Genomic DNA, 25,088 nt, shown 5'->3' on the forward strand with positions numbered 1-25,088 from the left:
TCACACTACCTCATCCCCTTTTGCAGGCATAGACAGGTCAAAGGCCTGGCCACTTAATGAGATTTCACTGGCTTTTGGAAAGTGCTCTGCACCAAGGAATGGAGCTCTCCTATGCCTCAATTACAAAGGTAACAGTGGTTGGCTGCTGGGCAGGTCAGACCATGAAACCACAACACACTCTAGAAGAGAAAATGGACCCTGTTCTGCTACCTCTAGAGACCTCTTCTATTGAGCAAATTTCCCTCGCTCTCTTTCTTCAAGGAAAAGGTGAGCATCACAACTGAAATTAAATATTAATAATGCATTTAGTAATTCAGAAACACAGTAGGGGTCACAATCCAGCCCCCTGTGATTCCACTACATTTGAAGTCAAAACATTTTGAGAACATATTGTTAAAATAAAGACTGTTTCAAAGCTCATGAACACTTGTGCTAAGCATATAAAGTTGCCCATGATAAGGCTTGTTGCCTYAGTTTGGACAACGTATTTCTCAAAATACACGGCCAGTACAGAAGAACAATGACATGGTTACAATCCCAAAGCTATTCTGAAGACTTAAGAGTTAGCAAAATGGGACACTCTAGCAAGATCTTTTGTCATAAATCAAGAAATACAGGGAGGTTACTTACTTAAAACATTCACATTAGCACTAGCCAGGATGGTGCCGTGCTTGTTGCTAGCCTCACACTGGTACACAGCGCTGTCCTGAAGTTGCAGGTTGGTAAGGCTGATCTCCCCGTCAGAGATTCTCCCTCTAAAGGTCCTACCTGAAAAGAATCAGACCATGTCAGCACATGCGGGAAGRCTGAAGACTGCTAGGAGCTCACAGTCTCTCCACACTGTTATAACGACAAGAGCAGAGCACATCCTCAGCATTAGGCCAGGAACTTGCTCACCAGCTGGAGAGCACAGTGCAAAGCACCGTATTCCCCCGCAGTCACCCAGTCAAAAATCGTGCTTTGGAGCACGTTTCCAGTAAAATCTGCACAAAAATTTCCAAATGGCAGCAGCAGTGTGGCTGTACTAGGGAGCAGGGCCTTTGCTCCTCAGTCTCAGTGCCATCTCTGCTTATCGTAAAGGACGGCCAGGAGTCCTCAAGGAGCAAGTGTGCCACCAAGGTTAACTCATATCCTCAAGGATGAGAGCAACACTGGGCAAGCTACGGGCAATAACCAGTGGGTACCGCTATTCCACACTAGTGCCGCTTTCACCCCTACTCTCTTCCAAAACACATTTAAATACTACCTTTACTTAATAAATAAATATGACTTTATGTCTAAATAGATGTCAAACGAGACATCTCCCAACGCATTAAGATCCACGTGTTCCCGCTCACTGGGGGCAGAATAGGCACATCCCACCCAGCCACTGCCTAAACTAGGATGTTGTACTTACTATCGATTGGCATCCCGTTAAGTTTCCACTCTATAGTTGGCTCTGGGTTGCCAAAAGCTTCACACAACAACACAAGATTAGTTCCGACGCTGTAAACACCACCTTCTGGCTCCTTTATCCACTGCGGAGGCTCTGTAAAGAGGGAACATTGCAGAGAGTAAATGTCACAACCAGACAACTCTAACACTGCTAATGCTAGCGTCTACCAGGAGATGGCAAACGCTGCTAACAATTGCACAGTCGGTTCTACAAGGCTATTGTTCGGCTATATTACGTTTGCTGTGAATCAGTTTTATCAAGAGGTAAAATTAGCATTAGCACAATTTCTATCCTTCAGACTTTGTGAAATTTAAGTGTCAAGGAGAGGCTGCAGCAAATGGATAGTGTTTACCCACACGGAAAACGAACGCAAAGCTGCCTGATTGGAGATCAGAGGCTGGGGAAGAAGATAAATCTGACCAGGTTGGTATTTTCACAAGGACCCTCAAACATAAGATCGTTATCTCTGAAATGAAGTGTGACTATTCCAGCAAGTCAGGCAAAATGCAAATATCCATTCAGTTCAATCCCTCCTCACTACATATGAGTAAGCAGCTTCCACTGCCTTCAGCAGGAGCTGCAGACAGAGCTACCGGGGCAGAGTGCAATGATACCAGAGCAATGCAGCAGCTYAGGAAGGAAGAGGATGCAGCACCTCCATTTGCTTATCTATACGTGCTGGGAAAATGTATTGCACTTCTGGATATCCTGGATATCACATAGTCTGCTGGTCCATAACACGTTCAGGAGTGGTGAGACATTGTCTGACCATTGGGGAYAGAAGCAGCATCGTCCTCCGGAGTGGTCACTGAAAACTGCCCACAGGGTGGTGGTAGACGTGCAGCACTGGGTTACTGTATTTGCCTTCTCCCTGCTCTTTCACCAGAACTGCCCAGTTGAACTGGCAGGGTAGCTCTAGGGAAACTGGGCCTTTTGAAGAGCCCCCCTATGACCTAGGTACCAAAACCACCTTAGAAAAACATACCATAAGAAAGGAAAGGGAACAAAGGGGGAAAAAAAGCACTTAATCTGATGAAAGCCTTCTGTTCTCTAGGACTGAATGTGGGTCCCTGAGACTGCTGCTCTAGCAGGCAACCTCCATCTGAAACACAGCCTCAAATTTGACACTACCTTTCCCTGAAAATTTTAATTTCAGACCTGACACTACTTCTTCTTTCAGCCCTGGGCAGGTCACTCAATCTCTCTACCCTTCTTTCCTTATATGAGAAAGATGAGCTAATGTATAGAAAATATGAGGATTCATTAGTTAATGCTCATAAAACGCTTTGAAGATTAACAGAGCTGTTGCCTGGTAATACGTCTCCAGATGTTATCAGTGTGATACGCTAAAACAAAGAGTCATGGCTCATACTCACACAGATATATTAAAAATACCCAACAGGGATATGTGATATACAAGAGCTCTTACACAATTTCACTGTTTCTACAGAGCACCTATGAACAGAAGCAGTTAAGAATCAGCTGAACACTGAAGTAAAACTCACAACACTGAAGCTCATCTAAAATTGTAACGTTTTCACATTTCATTCACGTTGTATAGATTTTTTACACTGCCTTCCTAGCTGCAGTGCAGAATCGGCTTCCAGGAGCACGCCGTGTGATGAGATCGTACGTGTTTTTGCCTCCTTGCATTTGGCTCCAAAAAAAGGTGTGCATGCAGTATGATGTTTTGGGTTTGCAGATTTTGTCTTCTCTCATTTATGTTACGCTTTCATTAGCAAAGACAGGTCAAAGGCATGGARGCAAAAAGGTCTGTGAGGAATTTTTCTTCCATTAAGTCTGCCACAAAGACTGCATTTTAGAATATTTCATTGTTTCGGAGAAGGTGAAATACCAACTGCAGACTGGATACAATCCACAGTACAGACCCTCTCTTCTTCTCATCTCTAAACATACTTTGGAAGTGAGCTGTAGATATATCGTATCACTTCTTTCCTTCTCCCAGCACGGGAATTGCTGTGGCTGCTTCTAGAAAAGTGAGGTGACTGTGCAGCCTTCTCAAGTAGGAAATAAAATTTCATAGAAGGGCCCAAGAACCCCTTTTCTGCGTGGCAGATATACTAATAAGTAGTACAGTGTATCAGGTATAAGAACAACAAAATATATACGTGCATTTGCAAAGATCAGTGCTTGGACCACTGCATGAGCAAAACGGTAAGGCAAATATATTCAATGCAGAGACTTAGGTCTTTATGGGAATATAGTAAGAGGGCCAAAAATAGAAGGGATCTAAAATGGTCATCTAGTCTATTCCTCTGCAACAAAACAGGACCACCTAAATTCAGGACATTTCTGATGGATCCAAACATCTACGCAGATCCCCCAGCCTCCCTCTCTTTTTACTGCAGTAACATGCTTCTCTACACAACTAAAACAAATTTCTGATGTCTAACCAACTACCGCCTTGCTGCAGTTTGAATTTATTGTATCTTGCCTTATTCCTAGTGAACAAAGATGGAGTTTGTTACTATTTACTGAGAAGAAATTTTGGTGCATTTGAAAACTGTTATGGGTCCCTCAGATTCTTTCTTCCTTAAATTAAACTTATCTATCATTTTTTTCTTAAAATTCATGTTTTTCAGATCTGTGACTGCTCTTGCAACTTTATTCCGAACTCTCTTGAATTAAATCAAACCTTGCTGAAATGCAGGATATTAAACTGGATACATTATGCTATGTGAGGCCTTATTCAGTTCTCAGTAGAGTCTCTCTTACATGTGACGCTTTTCTTTATCCTTTCCAGGATAATTTTTGCTTTTTTTGTACGTATGACATTTCTGAGTCATGCTCTGCTTGGGATCCAGCATAACCTCCAGATCAGTCTGACCAGGTATTTTCCATCCTGCACTTTGGAAGCCAATTAGTTCTGTCTGATGAGAATTACTTTGCCCTTGTGCTTACTGAAGCCCATCCTTTTTATTCCAGACCATTTTCCCAATCGGTCAAGTTCATTTCAAATTCTCCTTGCGTTCCCAAGGGCTGGTGATCCATCCCACTTTGGGGTATCAGCTGCAGCTTCAGATGCAGTTATCACCTTTGGGTCTACATCCCAGTTCAAACAGCCTTCCAGTGAAATGCAGAGAACTACCGATTTCGTCTGGTAAAAAATGGCCAGACATGTACCTACCTCACACTAGTTTAATCTATTTTTTTTATCTAGCTTAATAATGAAAATATTACAAGACATAGCAGCAAAGGCCCTTAGCTATTATAGAAATACTATAATTAATCATTATATTGTAATAATTATTTATATTAAACACTACCTAGGCAGCCTAAGTCAAGATAAAGGTACCATTAGATCGGACTTTAAGGCTATATATACACTTGAAGTCAAGACAATTTGGGGGCATTTTTTATATATATATATATGTATATGTATGTATGTATCTAAAACATTCTCTCTGCTTTAATAACAACAATGGGCTTTTTTGTGCCTCTTCCAATGTTCCAGGCTAYATCCCTTCTTGTGGAGAGAGATTAAAATGTTAAAGCAGTCAAGCAATTTGCTGGCTGAACATTTTCATATGCTTGGTAATAATTGCCTGAATCTTTGCCCTCAAAGTACTGTAGGATTAGTAAGTGGACTGCATGCAAATATCATCCTTTAAGAATGCTATAAAGAAGGCTGGGTTTTGGTTAGAGACGCTCAGACATCAGGAAGAAGAATAGCAAGTGTGTCATAGTGTAGAAACGATAGTAAGGTTCTGATTTATGCACCAGCATGAGAACAAGCAAGACCAGCAGTTAATAACAGAGATAATTTTTCTTCCACGTTTAATTTTCTCATCCCATATGCACTGTTTGAGAAGAGTCCATCAGACACTTGGACACTCTACTTCAGCACAACCTCCTGGAACCCAATCGAAATTAATGCTCACTTCCATCAACCCGAGTCCTGCCCTCGAGTGCGCACACAAGCATTGCTGTAAGAATGATGAACATGTCCATCTCTGATTAATGCTAGTGACATTTCCTGGTTCGAAATTCTAGAGAAAGATGGCATTTGGGCTCCATTTTACCTCAACAGGCTGCATACGAGGTGACCCCTAATAGGAGGGGTTCCTGTTAGAGACAGCAGCCAGCATTAGTTATACACATGGGAAATGGATATAACAGCTATTGGAAAAGCATTCTTTACATTGCAAGAGCTATAGTGGGTTCTTTCCTTCTTTTTTTTTTAAACACTTGTTTGCTAATGAGCAGGAATAACAATTTGCAGAAAGCTTTAGTCCCTCTAGAGACTGGGAGAGAGGAGGGGGTCAATATTCTGAACCGCTTAATTAATGTTATTTCYCTGGTATTTTACTTTTTGCAGCTCCTGCAATTCCTTTGAAGGATTCAGTTTTTACAGCTGAAAAAATCATGGCCAGATTGTTAAAATATTCAGCTAGAGCAGAGATGTTCCAAACCATCTGGAGTGATTTCGAGGAGTCAGCACTTCCCCTCCGTCGCAGCTGAAAACCTGCCATCCTCTGGTATCCCCCTCTTCCTTACTAGCAGGAAGGGAAAGGAAGAATTTTATAAGGAACGAGGTTGTTTCCAGTCAAGGGGAACGATTCCTCACGTAAGGGGAGAACAGGCTCTTCCTCCGCTACCGAGCGAATTCAGAGCAGGTAACCGACAGCTGGTTTCTCCCTATCAGGATTCCCTGTGACCAAGGGGTGAGGGAAGCACAGATTAAAATGAAGCGGTTGTCAGACACCGACAGTTTAATACCGCATGTGTGTGTTTTTTTTTTTTTTCCTCTGCAGGGCAGAGGCTGGAACATTTTTCATCAGTAAAGGGAAAATATTTCCAGCAAGCTTTTCAGCTGTGCTTCGGGATTCTCATTTCGTAGCCGTTACGGGTGACACCGCCGAGGGAGCCGCAGCGGCAGTGGCGCTTGCTCGGCGTTCGCTTGGCTCTGTTAAGCCTCATTTCAGCCCCGGTTCGCTTCTGCCAGAGGAAAGGCAAGAGCGGAAGCAGCGGCCCCGGCCTTGCTCGCGGCGGCGGGCGAGGGCGGGGGCAGCGGCCGGCCGCTGCCTGCCCCTCCTGCAGGCTGTGGGGACGCGGTCGTGGCGGGCTCCCTCGTCCCGGCAGCACCGTGAGCAGCGGGTGGCCGGACGGAGGCCCGAACGCAGCAGGTTCTCCCCGCTGCTAGACCGGCACAAGCAGCGGCACTCGCGGTGGCAAATATGATTAGAAATTGAGCTAAACTACCTCTGATCTCACCCAGATCAGCCATTTTCACATTCTTTGAAAGCAAGCAAAAGATTTGGATATTCTGGACTGCCTTTCAGATTAATATAAGATTCAAAACTTCTGTTTCACTAACTCACATCTTAATGGGTTGTATCTATGGTCTACTCACATATTCGTACTTTTGCTCACCACTTTGTAAAGTCCTCATGRTTCAGGAAAAAAACGCATTATTTCTCTTTAAACATTATTGTGCCTTTCTGCAAGCTTCCCCAAACTGTAAGGAAGGTCTATGGCTAGTATAAATTGATATAGTTCGGTTTATGCATTATATTAACTGATAATAGCAGAAGTTCTTATTCATTGAGCACCTCTCTTTGCTCCAAATCAAAAGCTTAGTAAAATATACTCAGCACCTTCCACATGGACGTGGAACTCGTGTTTCGCTCTGCCCACAGAATTGCTTGCTGTGCACTGGTAGGTTCCTTCATCGGCTGCAGACACTTGTTCTATCTTCAGTATCTTCCCATAATTTTCTGTTACTGGTTTGTCCTTGGGCAAGCTTCCAGTAACCTTGATCCAGTTCAGATGAGGAGTTGGGCTAGCAGGAAAAGAAAAAAAAAAAAAAAGAAAAGAAAGAAAAAGAAAAAAAAAGAAACAGCTTTTGGTTTAAATATGATGATGCTGTCACGTGTTGTGGTTGCAGAACTTCTGGAGTTCATGTGGATGGTTTACTAAGTGAAACTTTCAGATTCTTTTCAGTGACCTCCCTTTTTAAAACACAGAGGCTATACTGTGGCTACACCATAGGCTATGCTGCAGACTATTCACTGGCTATACTGTTCCTTGATTTGAAGGACCTCTATGAATACGTACTTCACAGCCAACAACAGGCCATGACACAAGGTCTTCCTTTTAAACATATTGGCGTGAGCTGTATCAGAGGGAATGGTGCTCACTTTGTCCTACTACATAAGGGCACTTGAGGACAGACAAGGAGGTAAAGACTTCATTAGAGTGACTTCACCCAGTATCCTGCCTGGAAAGGTTTCCAACTGTTGGAGATGGCTGAAAATGCTACATTTTTAGAAAGCTAATGGCAGCGACACAGAAATTCGGGACAGGCTGCTGTCTGAACATTCCCAGCTGGGCTCCCTGACCCTGCCACCACACACGATGCATATACACAGTGTCAGATCTGCTTACTCTTGTGTCCATCTGGTACTGTGGCAAAATGCCCGGGCACGAGCTACTGAAAAGCCCCAGGTACCAAGAAATTATGGCTTTCTATGAGCAGTAAGCATAACAGTACAAATGTCATATTTCCTGCAAGAGTTCTTTTCTTGACAGTGTACCAAAGCGAGGCACTGTGCTGCCCTGGTGTTGTATTCAGGCACTGCCCTCTCCAACCTGTCATGATGCAGAAATGACAAATTGGAAATGTTCTTATTTCCTTATTTTGCAGTTGGCTGTCCCTGATCTTAGCTACTTGCAATTTGGCTCAGTCTATCCACTTCTGTGGTTTGTGGACTTTCATTGGAGTGGACTGGCAGAGATATAGGTAAACTTGATCATTCTTCTGCTGAAAATGAGAATTTTTAACAAATAAAAGTATCTTTCTTGGGGGTCTAAACATTGCATTTTTGAAGGGTTTCTGTGAAAAATATTTGTTTGGTGATATGAGAAATACTATAATCTCATAATCCCTCCTCACTCAAAAGCTCTTCCTGATAGGAGAGAAATAAAAAATAGAAAGTATTTTGTTTTCTTCCAAGGGCGACTACCTAAAAAGAAAAAGAAATTAAAAAAAATAAAAGACCAAAAAGATTCCTGGAAATTTTTGAAGGTAACAACAGTGCTCCTTTCTTTTGACTTCTTTTCCAAGAAAAGAGCATAATTTTTCTAGCTTTCTCTGCTTGTAACACATGATATCAGTTCTACATGAAAATTCCTATCTCTGCATCTCCAAAGTGATTTGTGTTTTAAGAACCCTGACAAAGGTATAAGCTCATGTCCACGGACAGGTGGAGGTTCAGGGGCCGGGGTGGCAGTGAGTGACACATGCAAGCATGCAAAGGGAACTATAACCCACTGCAGACGCTTGGAGCGAATCCAGGAGAGACAAGTCATCTGCCTTCTCTCACAAAATGGCAATCAACCGCAGAGGTTTAATCTCGCTGGCGCCATGAGTGAGTGATGCCCTTTAAAGTCCCCATGGAGAAACAAGATGCTCTAAATATGTTTGTCCAGGCAGATAAATATCCTGATTTTAGAATTTTACAGAGGGGATAACTGCACACCCTTTAGTATGAATTATCTATCTGCTAAGCACAGTCTGCATTACAGACCCACAGCCCAAAAATGCAGGATGAGAACATGATGATTTAAGTCTCCTTTCAAAAAAGGCCTATCACAAATAAACCAGAAGCAACTGTGCTTTCATTGTGCATGTAGTGGTTGCAGAGATTTTAGCTTTACCTATTTCTCCAAAGGCAATCCTTTTGAGGCAGACTATTACATCTACAGGTGCACAATAAAAACAGAAAACTGGACTGAGGGCATAGTGCAGCTTATTTCTGAGTCACTCCAGCAAGAACAAGATCTGAGAGAAGTATTCACAGCTTCATCATGAGGACCGCACTTAAATCAACATTTATTCAGCCATTTCCTTTCCTTACTTGCCTTATTCTGTCCTGTGTTATTTATAATAAAGAACAAAATTGTCCTGGTCTATCTGCTCTTTCTCATCACATACCATCTTGTTCAACCCTTTACTATACTATTACAATGACCATCCTCCCACTGGAATACTCTGCCATGCTTAGTACAGCCAGATCCATGACTAAAGTCTTTTGAGTAGTGTTGCAATATAAATGTTATTAGTGGTAACAAGCTTGAGATGCCAAAACAAGGCACAGAAACAATCTTTCCCAAGGCATGTGTAGGAACGGGCCCAAACAGAAAACATAGAAATGGTACTTAGTTTGCAGAGAACCCATTACTATTAATTTTAAGAGTCAAACCAACAGGCCTGATTCTAGTTCCCTATATTCTTACACAGTCATGGACTGATATACTGTATTCTGTAAGAAGACCTTGGAAGAGACATTCTTCACACAGAAATTCTGAGCGCTGGGGAATAAACCACAGAAAGTGCCCAGGAACTCATGCACTCCCTGAATACCATCTTYTCCTGCAGTCGGAGGAGAAGATTGGGCTAGAGGGACCAGTGGTCTCACTCAGCAGGGCACTTCTGATGTTCTTAATGGACTTCTTGTATCAGGTGACCCAAGAACTGTCCTTTTGAGAACCTGAGATCATAGGAAAAATGCTCAATAACTTCCACGTATTGAAACAAAACTGAATTGGTCAAATGAGAAACATTACCAGTTGAGCCAAATGACAGAAGCTAAATTTTGATGTTACTCAATTTCTCAACATCTCAGAAGTAATATCACTGCGAGAGGTTACCACAGTAGTTGTTCTAGTACAAGAGAAAAAAATCAATACTTACCATGGTATGATTTCAATTACTTGAAAACTACACCAATAACAAGTAAGAGAAGGTTGGGTGCTAGCTCTGTGCTGCTTTACAAGAAGTATACATACTTCAGAGAAACTGCATAGAGGTTCAGTTTTAAACTGTATATGCATGTATGTGTATATATATATATATGTACATATATATATAGTTGGACAACTTTTAATATTGCTTCTTCTTTAATCAATTCTATTTCAAAAGATGATTAAGTGTGTGCATTACTCACAGCCCTTCAGCAATACATTCAAGTAGTAGGACACCTCCCTTGATGACGGTGACTGATGAGCTACTGCTGGAAGATTCAGGGGGGATCAGCAGTTTGGGTTTTCTCTCCTTGATAAAATTTGCTTAAAAAGAAAGAAAGAAAGAAAAGAAAAGGCACATAAAGAACAGGGAAAGAACTTACATGTGAAATCTAAAAAAAAAAAAAAAGAAAGAAAGAAAGAAAAGAAAAGGCACATAAAGAACAGGGAAAGAACTTACATGTGAAATCTTGGAGTCTTTGCTATCCTTCRATAATGCTACAAATACACTACTCCTGTCAGAAGATTTATGACACAGACCTATAAATTTCAATTCAAGATTCTTACTCTYCTACCTACAGACAGAAAATTGCTACAGTAATACAAACAGGTAGCAGTACTTGTGAAGCCTGGTTTTCTGTGGTTTCATGTCCTTTCGTGTCCTTTCCAAGTACCAGCCCACTTCTATCATACACCTTAGCCAATTTTGGCCCACTAGTCTTTTCAATTACTCCTCTTCCTACCTGCACCATCTTTCTTAATACCGTTCCTCTGCATCATCTTTTAAATCTCAGATGAAAACTCATCTTTTTTGTTGTGAATACCCCAACCAAATTGTCCTTCTTGCTACAGTTAAATCTACAGTAATAGAGATACAATTGGTAAGGAAGAATCTGTAAACAATAAAACAAGATTGACCCGCACTTCCTTTCAACGGATCATTTATTCTAGCCTGCCAAACAATAGTTTGATGATGAAATATGCCTAGAGTTAAACGGCTATTCAGTTATCACTATAATAACAATTAGCACAGTAATGAATAAGTCCCCAAATGATACTAGTTCTTCAAAAATAGTCATTTACAGATGATTTGTTAAAGGACTGTATGTATTTTTCTGAACTGTTTTTCTGAACCATTTTTCTTCCTCCCCACCTCCCCTTGCTTTGCATCTCCTCAAATGTGTGTGTCACAAGCGTTCAGAGCTGCAGCAGGGCACACGGTGCCAGARGTATTCTTCTTCCAGGCCCTGGACACGCTTCCCCTCCTTGCACATTTTCCATCTGCCCTCCACCTCCTGTTGCCAAAGGCAGGCAATCCGCTTCCCAAGCCGCAACAACAGAGTCCAGACATTTTTCCAAGGGTAAATCGTTTACTGAATGTCTGTCACTCTGCCCAAGCTCTGCTTGTTCCRTGCCCAACGGGTCACCTCCATGGGCCAGGTCTTTGAGGACTGACCAGTGCTGAGTTATCCATCCTGAAACACTCCAAGAGAACTCACTTTCCAAAAACTTCTGAGCTTCATCAGCAAAACAAAGTCTTTCAGGCATTTCAAATCTGGCATGTCAAAACCAGAGGCTCTCTGAACCAATTTAGCCAAATATATCAGAATCAAGAGCTACATTTGAAAACCACGACCCTCATTTTTAAATATTTAAAACAAAATTAACTGAGTGGAGAATTGCGAGAACGCTGCTAGCTGTAATTTGACCTGTGCTGTCAGGATAAAGGTCAGTAGTGTATTTTGAGGATATTGCTGCACAAAGTAAGGGAAGATGTGAATCTACAGGATGAGAACTGCTCCGTTGCAGCGCTTACCTGCGATGAACATCAAACATCGTAATCTACRGCCAGAGGGAACTCTCCCACATTTACAATGACGGATAGCTGGAGATGTGAATGTTTTCTACAGAGCAATTAAAGCTCTGTAAATCCATACCTTAAGCTTACCCTGGAGTAATGTAGACAGGTATAATATCTTCCTTCTGACGTGAGTTTGTCTGTGGGAACCTAGCACAGTGTCTTCCTAACCATCAGAGGAAGATTCAGAGCATCTGGCCTTGGCTCCTGCTCTGAATGCTCCCTCCATTTGTAACAGAAGAAACCAAGGGCATCAGCCTCCTGACTTAACATTACATTAGGAAATGTGAATATCTTTTCATAAGTAAAACTACCTTCTTGTTAAAACTCTTCTGATTTCTGTCAAAAAGTAAAAGATGAGCAAATTGCACTCTATGGGCCACTTAAATCCAGCTTATTATAATAAGAAGGCTTTTGTGATTTTTCTTCCCCCTGAGCAGCAGCTCATATTTCATCTTTGCTGGTAGATCCCAATTTAAAGGCTAAATAACAGATGCATTTAACTCACCCTTAGTAACCGCAGCATTAGGTGAGCCTGAGTCATTAGCATGTTTAACTGAAATAAATAAAAGTGACAACCAAATACAAACATGCATAGTTGATATAGGATTAAAGGAAACAATAAATCAACCAAAACAAAACAAGCAATGCCCTCCCCAAAAATTCTGCTGTAAAATAAATAAACAAAAAGAATTTAATATAAATCAATGAATGAACAGTGAATTTCTGAAAATTAAAGAAAATATGTTAATGATATGCAATATTCTGAAATATACTTCATGGGTGATTTAATCATCATTTTACCCAACCTACCTAGTAGCTTCTTTCTAAAAAGAAATTTTAAAAAATCTGCCCAGTCCCTTTTCTCTTATTGTTTACCTTTTTATACATAGTCCCTTCAACAGTGACTTGGCACAGAGAGGAACGGGCAGTTTCATGCTGAGGTTACAAAACCCTCCAAGAATATGCCTCACTTTTACACCTGCACCTAGTCTGATACACCTGCTTCAGTGGCAAGATGATGCAATTAAGTGTTTTCCTGGACTAGTGCCAGAGTTATCAGAGGCCCCAGAATCAAACCCTGTCTCAATTTTCTCTAATCTGTGTGTCCATGTGTGTGGAAACTGGATGCATTATAAAAGCTACAGAGAACAGTGTTTCATTTTGATATTTTTCTCACAATTATTATCCTAAGATATGGTTTAAGCAAGTATTAAGATTTACAAACCCAGTATTAATTCTTCATCTTTTTATCCCAACAAGAATACTCTCAAAATCATATATTAAATATTAAGGCTTTCATTTGGGAAGAAAAATATCCTTGGCTTTCTGGGCTACATAAGCCCAAAGGTCAGAAGTATTAGTGAAGCAGAGGGTTGATATTAAGGGCATAGGAAGCCTAAACTAGTGATAAAAACAATACTAGGAACTACTACAACTGACAGAAATCCAAGCAAAAAGGGATGGATCTGCAGCCAGCATAAGCTGCCTTAAATCCACTGGCTTCTGTAGGCTTTGCTGATTTAATACAGCTGAGATTGTGGCCTAAAACACTTTTTTCCTTCTGAATATTTGTATTCTCATCCTTAGTTTCTAAGGCCATTCCAGTACACACCATGTATTCAGCTGGTTTGCTCCTTGCCCAGCTTGAATTAGCAGCTTGGTACAGCAGCATACCCACACACACATGCACAAGGCACATGTGTATGCAGACAGGATTGCAAACCCCACGATGCTYCCAGGGCATCGCAGGTGCAGGGACAGTCCCTGAAATCATCTTTTAGGTAAGTCTGCAATCTGCCTACATTCAAACTGACCAGGATCCTTGTAGCCTACAGAAACGTAGASACATTAAAAAACCCAAGAACTGGAAAACAGTTTAATATTCCATACCTGATATTTCATTAAGGAAACAGAAATGCCTCTTGTGTCACTATTGCTATTCAGTCCCTCAGTACTTTTCATTTTGTAATTTTTATCAGAGGCAGCCTGCAAATGAGTTTTTTTTTTTTTTTTTTTTTTTTGCTTCTGAGCAGGAAAGGACTAGCTTCGAACATCACAGAAGCCACTGTCAAGGGAGCTCCAGAAAAGGGTCTACAGAGCTTGTTACTAAATGCTAGGTGTTGTCTCCTTAGAGAGGGCAAGGACATTTGCGCCTCCTGGTGATATTTACCTTTCCTTGACATAGSAGTAAAAGGGAAGGCAAAGAGCACTCCGTCACAGAGTAGATGGTCAGGGACAAACACTGAACTACAGACTCAAGAAAGCTCCTTTCAAGCCCTCTAACATCACATCAGTGAGTGACAAACTGTCCCTGATAGGACACCTGAGCTGGTCTCCAGTCTCATTGCTAAGCACAGACTAAAGCTCAAGGAGAAAGAGATCACATAAGATGCTTCAAGATCCAACTGGTGACCCACWGAACTACACTAGATACAAATTTCCCAGATTCATCATCATTACCTTTTGGGGAGAACAGGAGGAAGACAGGGGCATTTTGGGGCCCAATAGCTGCAAAAAGCTTTTATCAGTTGCACTTAGCCCTTAGAGTAAGGTTAATAATGCAGGAATAAGCATAGTAATGTGTATTATCTTCAGAGAGAATCGTATCAGAGACACACAGCACACATGCCTTTGCTGGGGATGCCTGGGGAGTTAAAAAAGAAAAACAACAGAAAGCAAGAAACAACTCATCTACACACTTACAACGGGAAACCTTCAGTGTCATTGGCATTTTCTGTACAATCGTCCTCAGTCTTGGAAATGCTGCAAAGCAACAATAATCACTTCGACTGTCATTTTCTTCCACATTTGCAAAGTAGAGATCTCCCTTAAGGCTCATGGAGACCCTTTCATCTTGTGGAATGTGCTGCAAATCTAGCAAGAAAAAATAATTATGATATGGTAATGATACTGAGCTCTTTCACCAATATGACTACTAATGCTTTCCTGTCATATGTTGGCTTCCAGATAGAGAATATAACTTTGATGCAAGAAAGGCAGAAGGCCCAGCATAATCAATTAGTTATTTACCCATATTCAACAAACAATACTGAGTACYAAGCTCCTGGCCAGRTCAAAGGAAAATTCCAGCACCTTTYGATGATACAAAGGGCTTTAATGMTGATATGGAGGTCACAATTTATAGAGTTCTCCTATAGCTAGTTCCAAACACYTGTTCTTCTGCATTATAGATTCCAAATTATAGATAATCTGCATTACAGATTACAGCAAGGAAGCACACACTAAGGTTATTGTATCATCTCGYTGGTGACCTAGCCAAATGCAGGTCTGTGCGAAAGATGTATGTCAGGAGTGGAGAGACTGGCTTATAAGATCAGAGGCTTAATCTGGCATCTTGTCGCTGAAATTACTTGGTCAGCATTAGAAACAAACCCCAAGTGTCGTGAAGGCAATCTGAGTTACTTCTGCTTCTCACAAGTGAGAGATTCCTACAGAATACAAATGCTAAAGAAGAATGCAGGAGAAATCCTCAAAGAACTAATTATGCACACCTGACAGATTTTTTTTTTCTTCTTGTCATAAATTAACCACTAGTTTATGCAAAGAGGAAAATAATAATGAAAGAAATATGTATTTTGATATATTAAGCCCTTGCTACTGGAAATGTAGTGGTCCTCATTACTGGTAGATTCTTCAACTGATTTTTAATCCACCTGAACTCATAAATATAATAGTATGTTATGTAAAAGCATTCTACAATTTAACTGTGTGTTATGTAAAAACATATCTCCACCCACCATTTTTAATTTTTTTTCTATTTCCAGATCTTCTTCCTAAGCACTTACACAATTATTATTCCCATCACTTATGCATATTGAATGAAACTGCTCCAGAAGACAAATGTTTTGACTTTCTGCATGTGAGCTGTGTGCAAATTGATTACTTACCAATATTCATCCAATAGATATGCAGTGGTGGGATGCCTTTGGGGGGGTTACAATGCAAAATCACAGAATCACCATGCTCCACATCAAGGGGCTCAATTTTTTCTTTTGGGAATTTTGGTACACCTGTATGGAAGAAAAAAAGTTCCTCTTTTATTGTTACCCTTTAAAATTTTGCCTTTGCACMCCTCTTAATATACATCTTAATAAAATATTTTCCTTATGTTTGCATCCTCTGCCTTTAGTTGCTGCTACTATTTATCTAACGACCTACGGTAACAATACAGTTTATTAACAGTAAGCGAACTCTGCTAGTATTCCTCATTCATAAAATGCACAGGTTGTAGCATCGAAAGCCTGGCAACTGAACGGTGGTGTTTAACCTTTGTCTGTAACATCCATGAGCTCTGGCTAGACTTCATGTTTAAGTATTTATTTCCAAATGTTTTCTCTAGTCCATCTACCTGTACTATTTGGAAGGGAAAATTCAAAGCCTTACAGAACCCAAGCCTGAGYCTAAGGGGCGCACAGATGAGGGTATACTGCCGGACCCCTGGCTGCTCGCTGGACAGCAGAAAACAGGCTGGCAGTACAGCGCGTTAGGCCAAACCTTGAGTAAAAATGGTTCCCAAGACACCACGGCAAGTCAATGCACGTGAGGACAGTCAGCAGGCAACTATTCTGGCTGGTGCCTTGAGTTGTCCCTTCTCTAATCTCTTGCCAGAATTGATAGAGTGTGATAAAAAAGGGAATACTGCCTCCTCATCCTCTCACGTGTAATACCGTTGCTGTGCAGACCTGCAGGCTTCCTCAGCAAGCTCGTCCTGCAAGCTGCAGAGCCCGGCTTTACACGGAAGAACACTCACGCTTACACAAGGCTGCATTATTTAGGCTTAGATACAGATTAAAGTAATTAACGGATCAAGGACTCGATTAAACACTTAGAGCCAAGAGAGTCAACGCTGATGTCAGCAGGCCGTGTCTAAGTATTAAGAAGAAGCGACCATCTTCCACTTAAGGCGAGGTGTGAGGCAAGGCTGGAGCCGAGCAGCCACACCGGGCGACCCAGCCRCCCCCCACAGCCCCAGGCGGTGCAGAAGGCGAGCAGAGCTCGCTCGAGCCCACGCCAAGCTCGCACCGGAAAGCTGCCCTTCGGAGGCTACTGCGAACAGATTAACCTGCAAACTGCAACCACTCCTTCAACAAATTTAGCTGAGAGAGTTTCAGGGTGGATGCTGTCTTTGCTTTCATCCTAGGCAAGTTCAAACGAGTGAAAGCTTCAGTTCAGACAACTGCATTAAACAGCAAAATTGACAGTAACTAAACAGCAGAAGAACAAAAACCTCTTGGCTGCGTTGAACCAAATCAGCATGGCAAGAACTGCCATCTTGGGGTTCAAAACTTGAAAGGGAAATCTGGTAAAGAATAAGAAACATAAAACTTTAGCAGGACAGCAGCCCTACAGGACAGCGACAGTGTCCTGTCTTACAGGAACGCATCTGAACAGCGGTAAATTACTTCTGGTAAGAAAACTATAAATAAGAAACCGAAACAGGAGATGTAGGGGTTATATCGTTTTGAAGGCCTAACTATTCAGCATCTCCCTCTCTGCCCCCTAAATATTAATGCTATCGGGGCTGGCGCGGAGGATGAGCACCGAGCACACACCAGAGCAGCACGGAGGGGCACAAACACAGCACCGCGGCTCCAAGCAGACCTTACGCATCGTTATGCTTTCCTCGACATTAGTAAATAATATAATAATAGCAAGCAATCATGATAACATTGATTGCTTGGATGCTGATTGTGCATAAATTTCATCTCAAGAAAGGAACTAGATTATTAATACATTATGAATTCTTTGGACAGACTAATGAACATCACTCTAGAGGTGAAATTCCAGAAAACAGAGGGAACAACACAATCAAATCCAATGCCTTCAATAAGCAGTACCCTTCAAGTGCATCTGCTAACTGYTAGAGAGCTGGAACATATTCCAGCAGGAAAAAAAACAGATTTGTTGATCTAAAACTTACTCACTTTTCCCAATAGTACATCATTTTCAACAAAACTTTAAGMAAGCAGGATCAGGTGAAAGGTAGAGGATTTCTGATTGGAGACAACAAAACAAGGAGACCAGCAAAGACTAACACYCAAATCGCTCACCTACGAAACTGGGAACACTTGTTCAAACCCCTTTTCTGCCTGATAATGGTACAACGACTAAATCTGGATCTCCAAGATCCTTGCTGGGTACCACAAGCACTGGTCTCTTCAGTCAGTTTCGTTATAATTACAGAATTATGCAAAAAGATACTAATTCCCAACACAAGAGAGTGAAAAATTACAGTCCTGGAGACAATACAGTATGGATGTTCATTTAAAGTACACGGCCCAGACTTCCACCTCTGGTCCCAACTCGGGAAAGCAGGAACTTGAACCTGACCATTTAACACCTTTACCAGATACTTGCACCACAAGGTGGTCAGGTTTTCTGGGTTCTTCAGGGTTCTTCCATGCTGTTTTGTTCTGCTTCATTCTTCATGAAAACCATTGAAAAACCTTGATTTTCCATCAGGGCAGGACTTGGAGTGATTTGAACACTTGAAGTTTTGCAAGAGAGGAAAATTCAGCTTTTGTGATAATTTTCTGAGCCAAATTCTTCTGACAATCATATTAAGCTGAAATTTAGGCCAGTGTCCCACTGATTCACTTGCTGAGACTCAATCTGTCTCAATGACTAGAAAGAGAACAGCTTCTGAATTCTGCAGGAGGAGATATATTGAGACTCAGAAGTGAGAAGAGACTTCAGCTCTCGCATGTTAGCCTTTAGTACATGTACGTAGGCAATGCTTTTGCAGTACTCCTCCGTAGTAATTAGTAGATACTTTGGAATCATTCGTTTCTGATTTGTGACTCATCACAGAAACAGTTGCAGCTGAATTAAGCTAGAAAGTATTATGCAAGATTAATTGTATGATGAGAGCGTTTAATACTTTATGGAGTTATCAACGCAGCACATGGACACTGTAAAATTTACAACCAATTGATCTCTCCGCAGTGATACCATTAAAACTGTCAYGTCAATCTTTCATGCAATTCCCCACACACAGCTATAATGAGAAGGGCCAGAGACCTGYGCAGAGCTCCAAGTGCTGCATCTCACATGCCCACGAAATGGGGGAGAACAAGGTTATTTAACAGTTCTGCGAAAGGCTTGCTCTAATGCCAGCAGGAGGATGCTCTCGCCACGCAAGCAATCAAGTGACGTATACAACAGCCATAGGGGAGATGAAAAACTGCACACCTGACTGCTGGTGTGCAAAAGCTTCTTCCAAATGCTCCCTGTGGCGCATGAAGCTCTCAGAATCAGCTTGGGAAAAGCCTCCCTGCCCCAAAACYGCTTCCTGCCAAAGCTGCATCTTGAAGACTGCACGGCACTTGAAGAACCGAGCCACACTGCTCTGGCAGCGGGGCAACCAAGAAAATGAAAGATTATCAGTGTCCAGTCACTTGTATAACGAACCAGGCTCAGTTTAATCCCTTGTGTGACTCAAAGTTTAATGACCAAATTGTGCTTGAGATTAGGCCGAAATACCACCGAGAAATTAAGTTGACTGAGAGAAATTCCAAAAAGGAGGCTGACTCGCTCCCTCCTACTTTTTATCCGTTCAGAAATGTCATTTCTCAATGAAAAACAAACATGAGGGAGCCCAGTACAGCACAAAATAAAACCTAAATTTGAGTTTAGCAGTACAGATTCTACAGTGTATCAGCCTGAGTCATGATACTTTGGTCCTCAACAGGATTATTTTGATTTATTCACGCAGTGATCAGTACACTTTGTCCCACTGCTGTGTTTTTGTCCTACTGCTAACAATTAGTGATTTTATACAGCTATAGCTGCCCTGACTATGTGAATTTAYACCAATTTACATGAGAAGGGAGTGCATTGGATTTGGTATTTTACATGTAAAGTGTTAGAAGTTGAAATASAGACGAAAAACGATTTTTCCAGGAAACTGTAAGTTCTTGGGACCACTGTGTCTGATTCCTACCAGAATCTGGTGTAAATGGAGAGTGAGCTCATTACAGTAAATTGGCAATTAACAAATACTTGGGAAAGTACTGCATGGAAATATCACCATACACTAGATCTGTTCTTATAAACTTCCCTGGGCTTTCGGACTCTGTTAAATYTGGACTAAATGGATATTTAGTCTGACCTGTAATGGACAGTCTTCAGTTTCTTCTGCATAGAGAAATCCTTAAAGGATATAAGGATGAGGGAAAAGTGGACACAGTCAAGAGACTTCTATAGGCTGGGAACTCCAGCTCCTTAGACACCCTCATTAGTACCTGACCCCGCTGTTCCACACACCAGCCGCCCGGACAACCTGTAACTTGCCAGTGAACAGCCCAACACATCGAAGCATCATAAAACTGACTTACAGTCACCGAGCCCGAGTTGGGCTGAACACAGCTTGCGCACTTCCTCATCCTCACCTCAGTGCATCAGTTTATCTTCAGGTCCATGCAGCATATGCAGTTGTTAAATGTGTGATTTTCATCGCAGCCTTTGAACTGCTTGTGAGATATGATTCTGCTTACTTACGGATTTCTTAATTGCTGCGTTCAACCAAAAAAGCCAGGAAAGCCTGGCTGTCARCAAGACCACAGCAGTCAGTCCACTTCTTTCAAAGAAGCTTTTGTGAGGGAACCAGTGATGGTCGCTCGCTGGGTATAAATCTCCCTTTATCACCCTTTCTAGAATTATGAGCACTAGGAACTGTCAGAATGATCCCGATGATTTAGCTGGCCTGGAAAGTTGTCAAAACATAGGACACTGGTTTAGGAGGGAGGAGGTTTAAGTTTTATTCCTACAGTGTGAAAACTCTCAGCATGTTATTCTCTTCTGTCTTCTCTTCTACCAAATAAGCGTGCCTTCACAAAGCATGCTACTGAGATCTATTTTAATAGCTACTCAATATATTTTAGTTACTTCACAATATTCACCAATGTTTKTGAATATTGAATACAGATTTTGCTTTCTTTGGGCAGTGTAGAACTGGCACTATTGACACAGCACTGGTTGCTGCTGGACAATCTTATGTTTAGGCTATGTTTCCACCCTCTGATCTTCAGTCTTCTAGAGCAAAGATTTAGAAATACTCAGCATAAACTTTAAGGTAGTCTGCTGTGAAGAGTCTTTCACATTAAGTTAATTAACGATGTTTAAATTGTGCTTTTTCTCCTCCTTCTGGCATTGGGGGTACTCTGTAATTCAAGTAACAGATTCCCCTAACYGCGGGAGGAGGGTAGCTGGTGTCTATGTTCTCTCCACTGTAATTCATTTTCATTCCGCGCGTATCTTGTAACAATCTGAACTTTGTCAATGATACAAAACGTACACGGATCCTGAGACCCCATCATTCTCCATTCTCCTTAATGTCACCGTATATGGGGGAGGTGTGGTATTTTCATTATGTAGGTGACATTTAGTGATCATTTCTGCTGACATTTCTATTGCTTTCCTGGACTATCTACTGAGCATAAACAGCCTTTTGTTCTCCTTGTCAGCAGCAACCTCACTTTCCTTACAAACCCTGTATTCTACTTCTGCAGTGCAAATGTAATTTATGAAGAAAACTAACCTAGTCTGACTTGATTTTYTTTTTTTAACATTTTGTTTTACTTCACTGGCATAGTGACTTGCCAAGTAGCTTGCATTGTACTTGAATASCACTGGCAAAGCTCTGCAATCTCTGCMTCATTATCATGAATGCATGTAGTGATCTCACATGCACCAGYCTCTGCTTCAGGATTACTGGTGAATAGAGTCAATTTATCCCAAACTTTTCTATGTCAGTGATTGCTTAATTTACGGAGGTTCTGTGCACCAGCAGCTCTCTTTCACTTGAGGAGAGTTGCAGAGTATCCATCACCTTAGAATATCAAAGGTGTTCTTTTCTTACTCTCTGAATCCTGATTTAATTTGCAGCATATACAATGCACAGTTAAATAAAGTAGTAGAAGAGTATGAAAAAAAAGTAAATGTGCCTTAAAAACAGTGGGAATTGGTAAATCCCTCTCAAACTATCTGCACCATTTATTTATTTTCTTGTTTTAGGATTTTACATTTATTAGTACTGAAATTCCTCTCACGTTCTAGAGCCACCTTCTTTCTAASCTCTCAATTAATTCATTGGGCACTACCCTCCGTACTGTTTAATTAACCTACTCAGGGTAGGTACCATCTTCAGCTAACCTCAGACTAAGAAACAATGGTAAAGATGGATGCAACAGGTTGAAACTGGAAAAGTTGCAAATAATAGCCAAAAAGGAATGACTGAAATTTATTTTCAACATTTTTCATTCACCTTTCAACACATATATTMGCTGGCATGTGAAATTAATCAATGGAGAAATGAAAAACTACTCTGCTAAATTCCATTGGCTAAAAARAAAGCCAGCCTGCAGTTAAGTCTCATCTTAAAGGAAGTTGTTCTGTTTGAAATCCGCCACATGTTCACACCTCTAAAGCAGAAGCACCCCAATAACTTACCCAGAGCTCAAAAACCTCCATACAGTTGTCTRTGATCAACCTGGTTCAGTACCACAGCTAAAGCAGGCTGCACTGCCTACAGGAGCTGGGACCAGCAGCAGCGAAGGAAATTTTGTCCAGCTCTTATCAGTGTATAGACAGGCTTTCACTGAAAGCCAAAATCATCTACCTTGAGCTCAGAATCGATAATCCAAGATACAGACGTTGGCTCGTTCTTCCTTTCCAATTTTAAGCATCTTTCCTGGTTCAGTAACAATGCAGCATTGTGGTATCAGAACATTCTGCTGCTGGAGGTGACACACTTTCCCTGAAACATAACACTGAGGTCTTGAACTCTTCCAAAAATTAATGAGTCTGAGATTTTATTTTATTTTATTTTATTTTTAAGAGACGTATTAACCCTGCCTGCCCTGGCCAGATTGCAAAGTGAGTAATCACATCCTGTCCAAAGCTCTGGGTAACTGCATTGCTCTTCTGATCCTGCTTCAAACTCCAGTCCYTGTGGGGTAGTGGCTGCAGTGTCCTACCTGTGGAGCAAATGTTTTGTGCAGTTCTCCTCTTTTAAGGAATGCTATTCCCTTAAAGCAACTGCAAGTTGGTGGAGACTAAACTATACAGCAATATATGTAATCTTGGTAATTCCTCATCCAATATCAAAATGTTTCTTTTAGAGAATACTTTGTGACACAAGTCAATGTGAAATAAAGTTCCCAATAAAAATTCCATAAAACCGGTCAGAAGAAAAATAAACCCTGTCTTCCATGAGGAATGCTCACAAAAATATTCACATGGCATCTTCCTGCGGCCTTCTCCCAGGAACAYTGCCAGCTGTGACGTGCCTTAGGCCCAAGGTGACCATGGTGCCACAGACCCTTCCACCCATGGCTATGCCTGAAGTACTTTCCTCAGGTTTACTTCCTATGACAAATATACGGCAAAAACGGCTATGCATGCTTCTCCCAACCTGTTTCTTCTGCGCTGAGTTGCGAAAAGTAGCTTTCTGTAACTGGTGAAGTTTAGTTTTTGAAATTCTCTTAGTTTCTTCTTTATWTACAATCCATTCCCATGGTCAGATCATACTAGCTGTCTGCCTCTGTCCCAGTTTGAAATAACTTTTCTGACACGGTGACCAGCATTCCAGGTGAAGTTTCTCCAGCTCATATTTTAGGTCACCCACATATGCATCTGCTGCTTGTCTGATATATGCTCTTGCCTTATCTTCCTCTGTTACATCCAGACCACAAGTACTTCTATTTATTGGTACAAAGCTGGTTGTAGCAATGTTGTTCTAACAGATGCCTAGCTACATGACCTTGAGCTTTTTATCAGTAAATTTCATCCCACTTCTATAACCCTGGTCCTCAAAATCACCCAATTCCCYTCTAATTTCCTCTGTGCTAATAATGGAAGGCCATACTTACATGACCAGAAATCTTCCCTTCCACATTTCTGAAGTTATTTACCATTCGTTTCCATGTCTTTAATATTTTCCCTTTTTATGCCAAACACTGAATGCTCATGACACCAGATCAATGATCCTGTAGTTTATCAGATCACTTCCCCTTGGCCTTTCAGGCACTTGCATCGTTTGCTGTTGTGGAGTAACAGGCTGCTCCTTCTCTCTTCCTTCCCCCAGCCGCGCGTTTCACGTTGCAGTGCTTTCCTTGCTCTGATGTGCAGACCACACTGGCCTCCCAATATCTGGACACCCATTCCCAGTCGCCAAGCTGAAACACTACTGTCTTACAACTCTTAGCAGCATTTTTTTTCCAATGCACATTTAGAAAGTCCAAGTATCAAATGATCCCTAATTCCTTTTCAAACACATTTCTATAGTATTAGAGAGATGCACTTCAAATTTAACACATTTACCCAAAATGTCTTTTCACACTTCTCCAAAGTGATTTAACTCAAATAATTTTTTCTTTTCCTGACAATTTTTTCTTATTCCTTTATTGCCTGCTGCATTTTTAACATGCAACACCATTTCATGATCTATGCCATTATTTCTAACTTTCTTGAAGAGTTAATATTGAAAGGAGTAAATGTACTGCAGTTAGAATGACTATGCCATTTTTTCTGTTATCCCTGAAATATTTGTTTCACCTCTCCAAATAGCATAATTTATTTTGTTGGTGTCTTGACATCAGCTCACAAACAAATTTTCCCTGGCTAGGTCAAGTGCAGAACTTACATGACTGCAACTCTCATCAATATTTACACTTTCTTCTTTACCGAATGAGTCAAATATTACAAATGGTAGCATCAAGAGAGCAAACAGATGCTTTAAGCAAATGCAAATCAGAAAACAATTGTTACGGGTTTTATGAAACAGGCAAAGCAAGCACTTTAGGAAGACATTTAAACAGTCAAGTCAAAGTAAATAATTTTCACTGTCATTGAACGTTCAGTTCTCCTGAGATGGCTATTAAAAAGTTTACACTAATTTACCCACCGGCCTACCCTTTAGAGGCAAAGCATGGTAGAAGATACACAGCAAGTAGAAGAAAACAATAAATGTTTTCAAAATTAATATAGCTGGGAAAATACATACAT

General features: G+C 41.2%; 1 protein-coding gene across 1 annotated transcript in view; it reads right to left on the bottom strand.

Moving 5' to 3' along the window:
* Positions 1 to 25,088, bottom strand: part of CHL1 (cell adhesion molecule L1 like) — a 60,011-nt gene that overhangs the window by 28,551 nt on the left and 6,372 nt on the right. Inside the window, exons 4-10 of the mRNA XM_085300048.1 lie at positions 15,971 to 16,093; positions 14,766 to 14,936; positions 12,568 to 12,615; positions 10,405 to 10,525; positions 7,054 to 7,238; positions 1,397 to 1,528; positions 631 to 768 (exon numbers count right to left, since the gene is read on the bottom strand). Of these exons, the coding sequence (XP_085156174.1) occupies positions 631 to 768; positions 1,397 to 1,528; positions 7,054 to 7,238; positions 10,405 to 10,525; positions 12,568 to 12,615; positions 14,766 to 14,936; positions 15,971 to 16,093 (918 nt within the window). The remainder of the gene's footprint in view (positions 1 to 630; positions 769 to 1,396; positions 1,529 to 7,053; positions 7,239 to 10,404; positions 10,526 to 12,567; positions 12,616 to 14,765; positions 14,937 to 15,970; positions 16,094 to 25,088) is intronic.

This window comes from Rhea americana, unplaced genomic scaffold (assembly GCF_003343005.1).
Source record: "Rhea americana isolate MKP2758 unplaced genomic scaffold, rheAme1 scaffold_16, whole genome shotgun sequence".
Classification (NCBI taxonomy): domain Eukaryota; kingdom Metazoa; phylum Chordata; class Aves; order Rheiformes; family Rheidae; genus Rhea; species Rhea americana.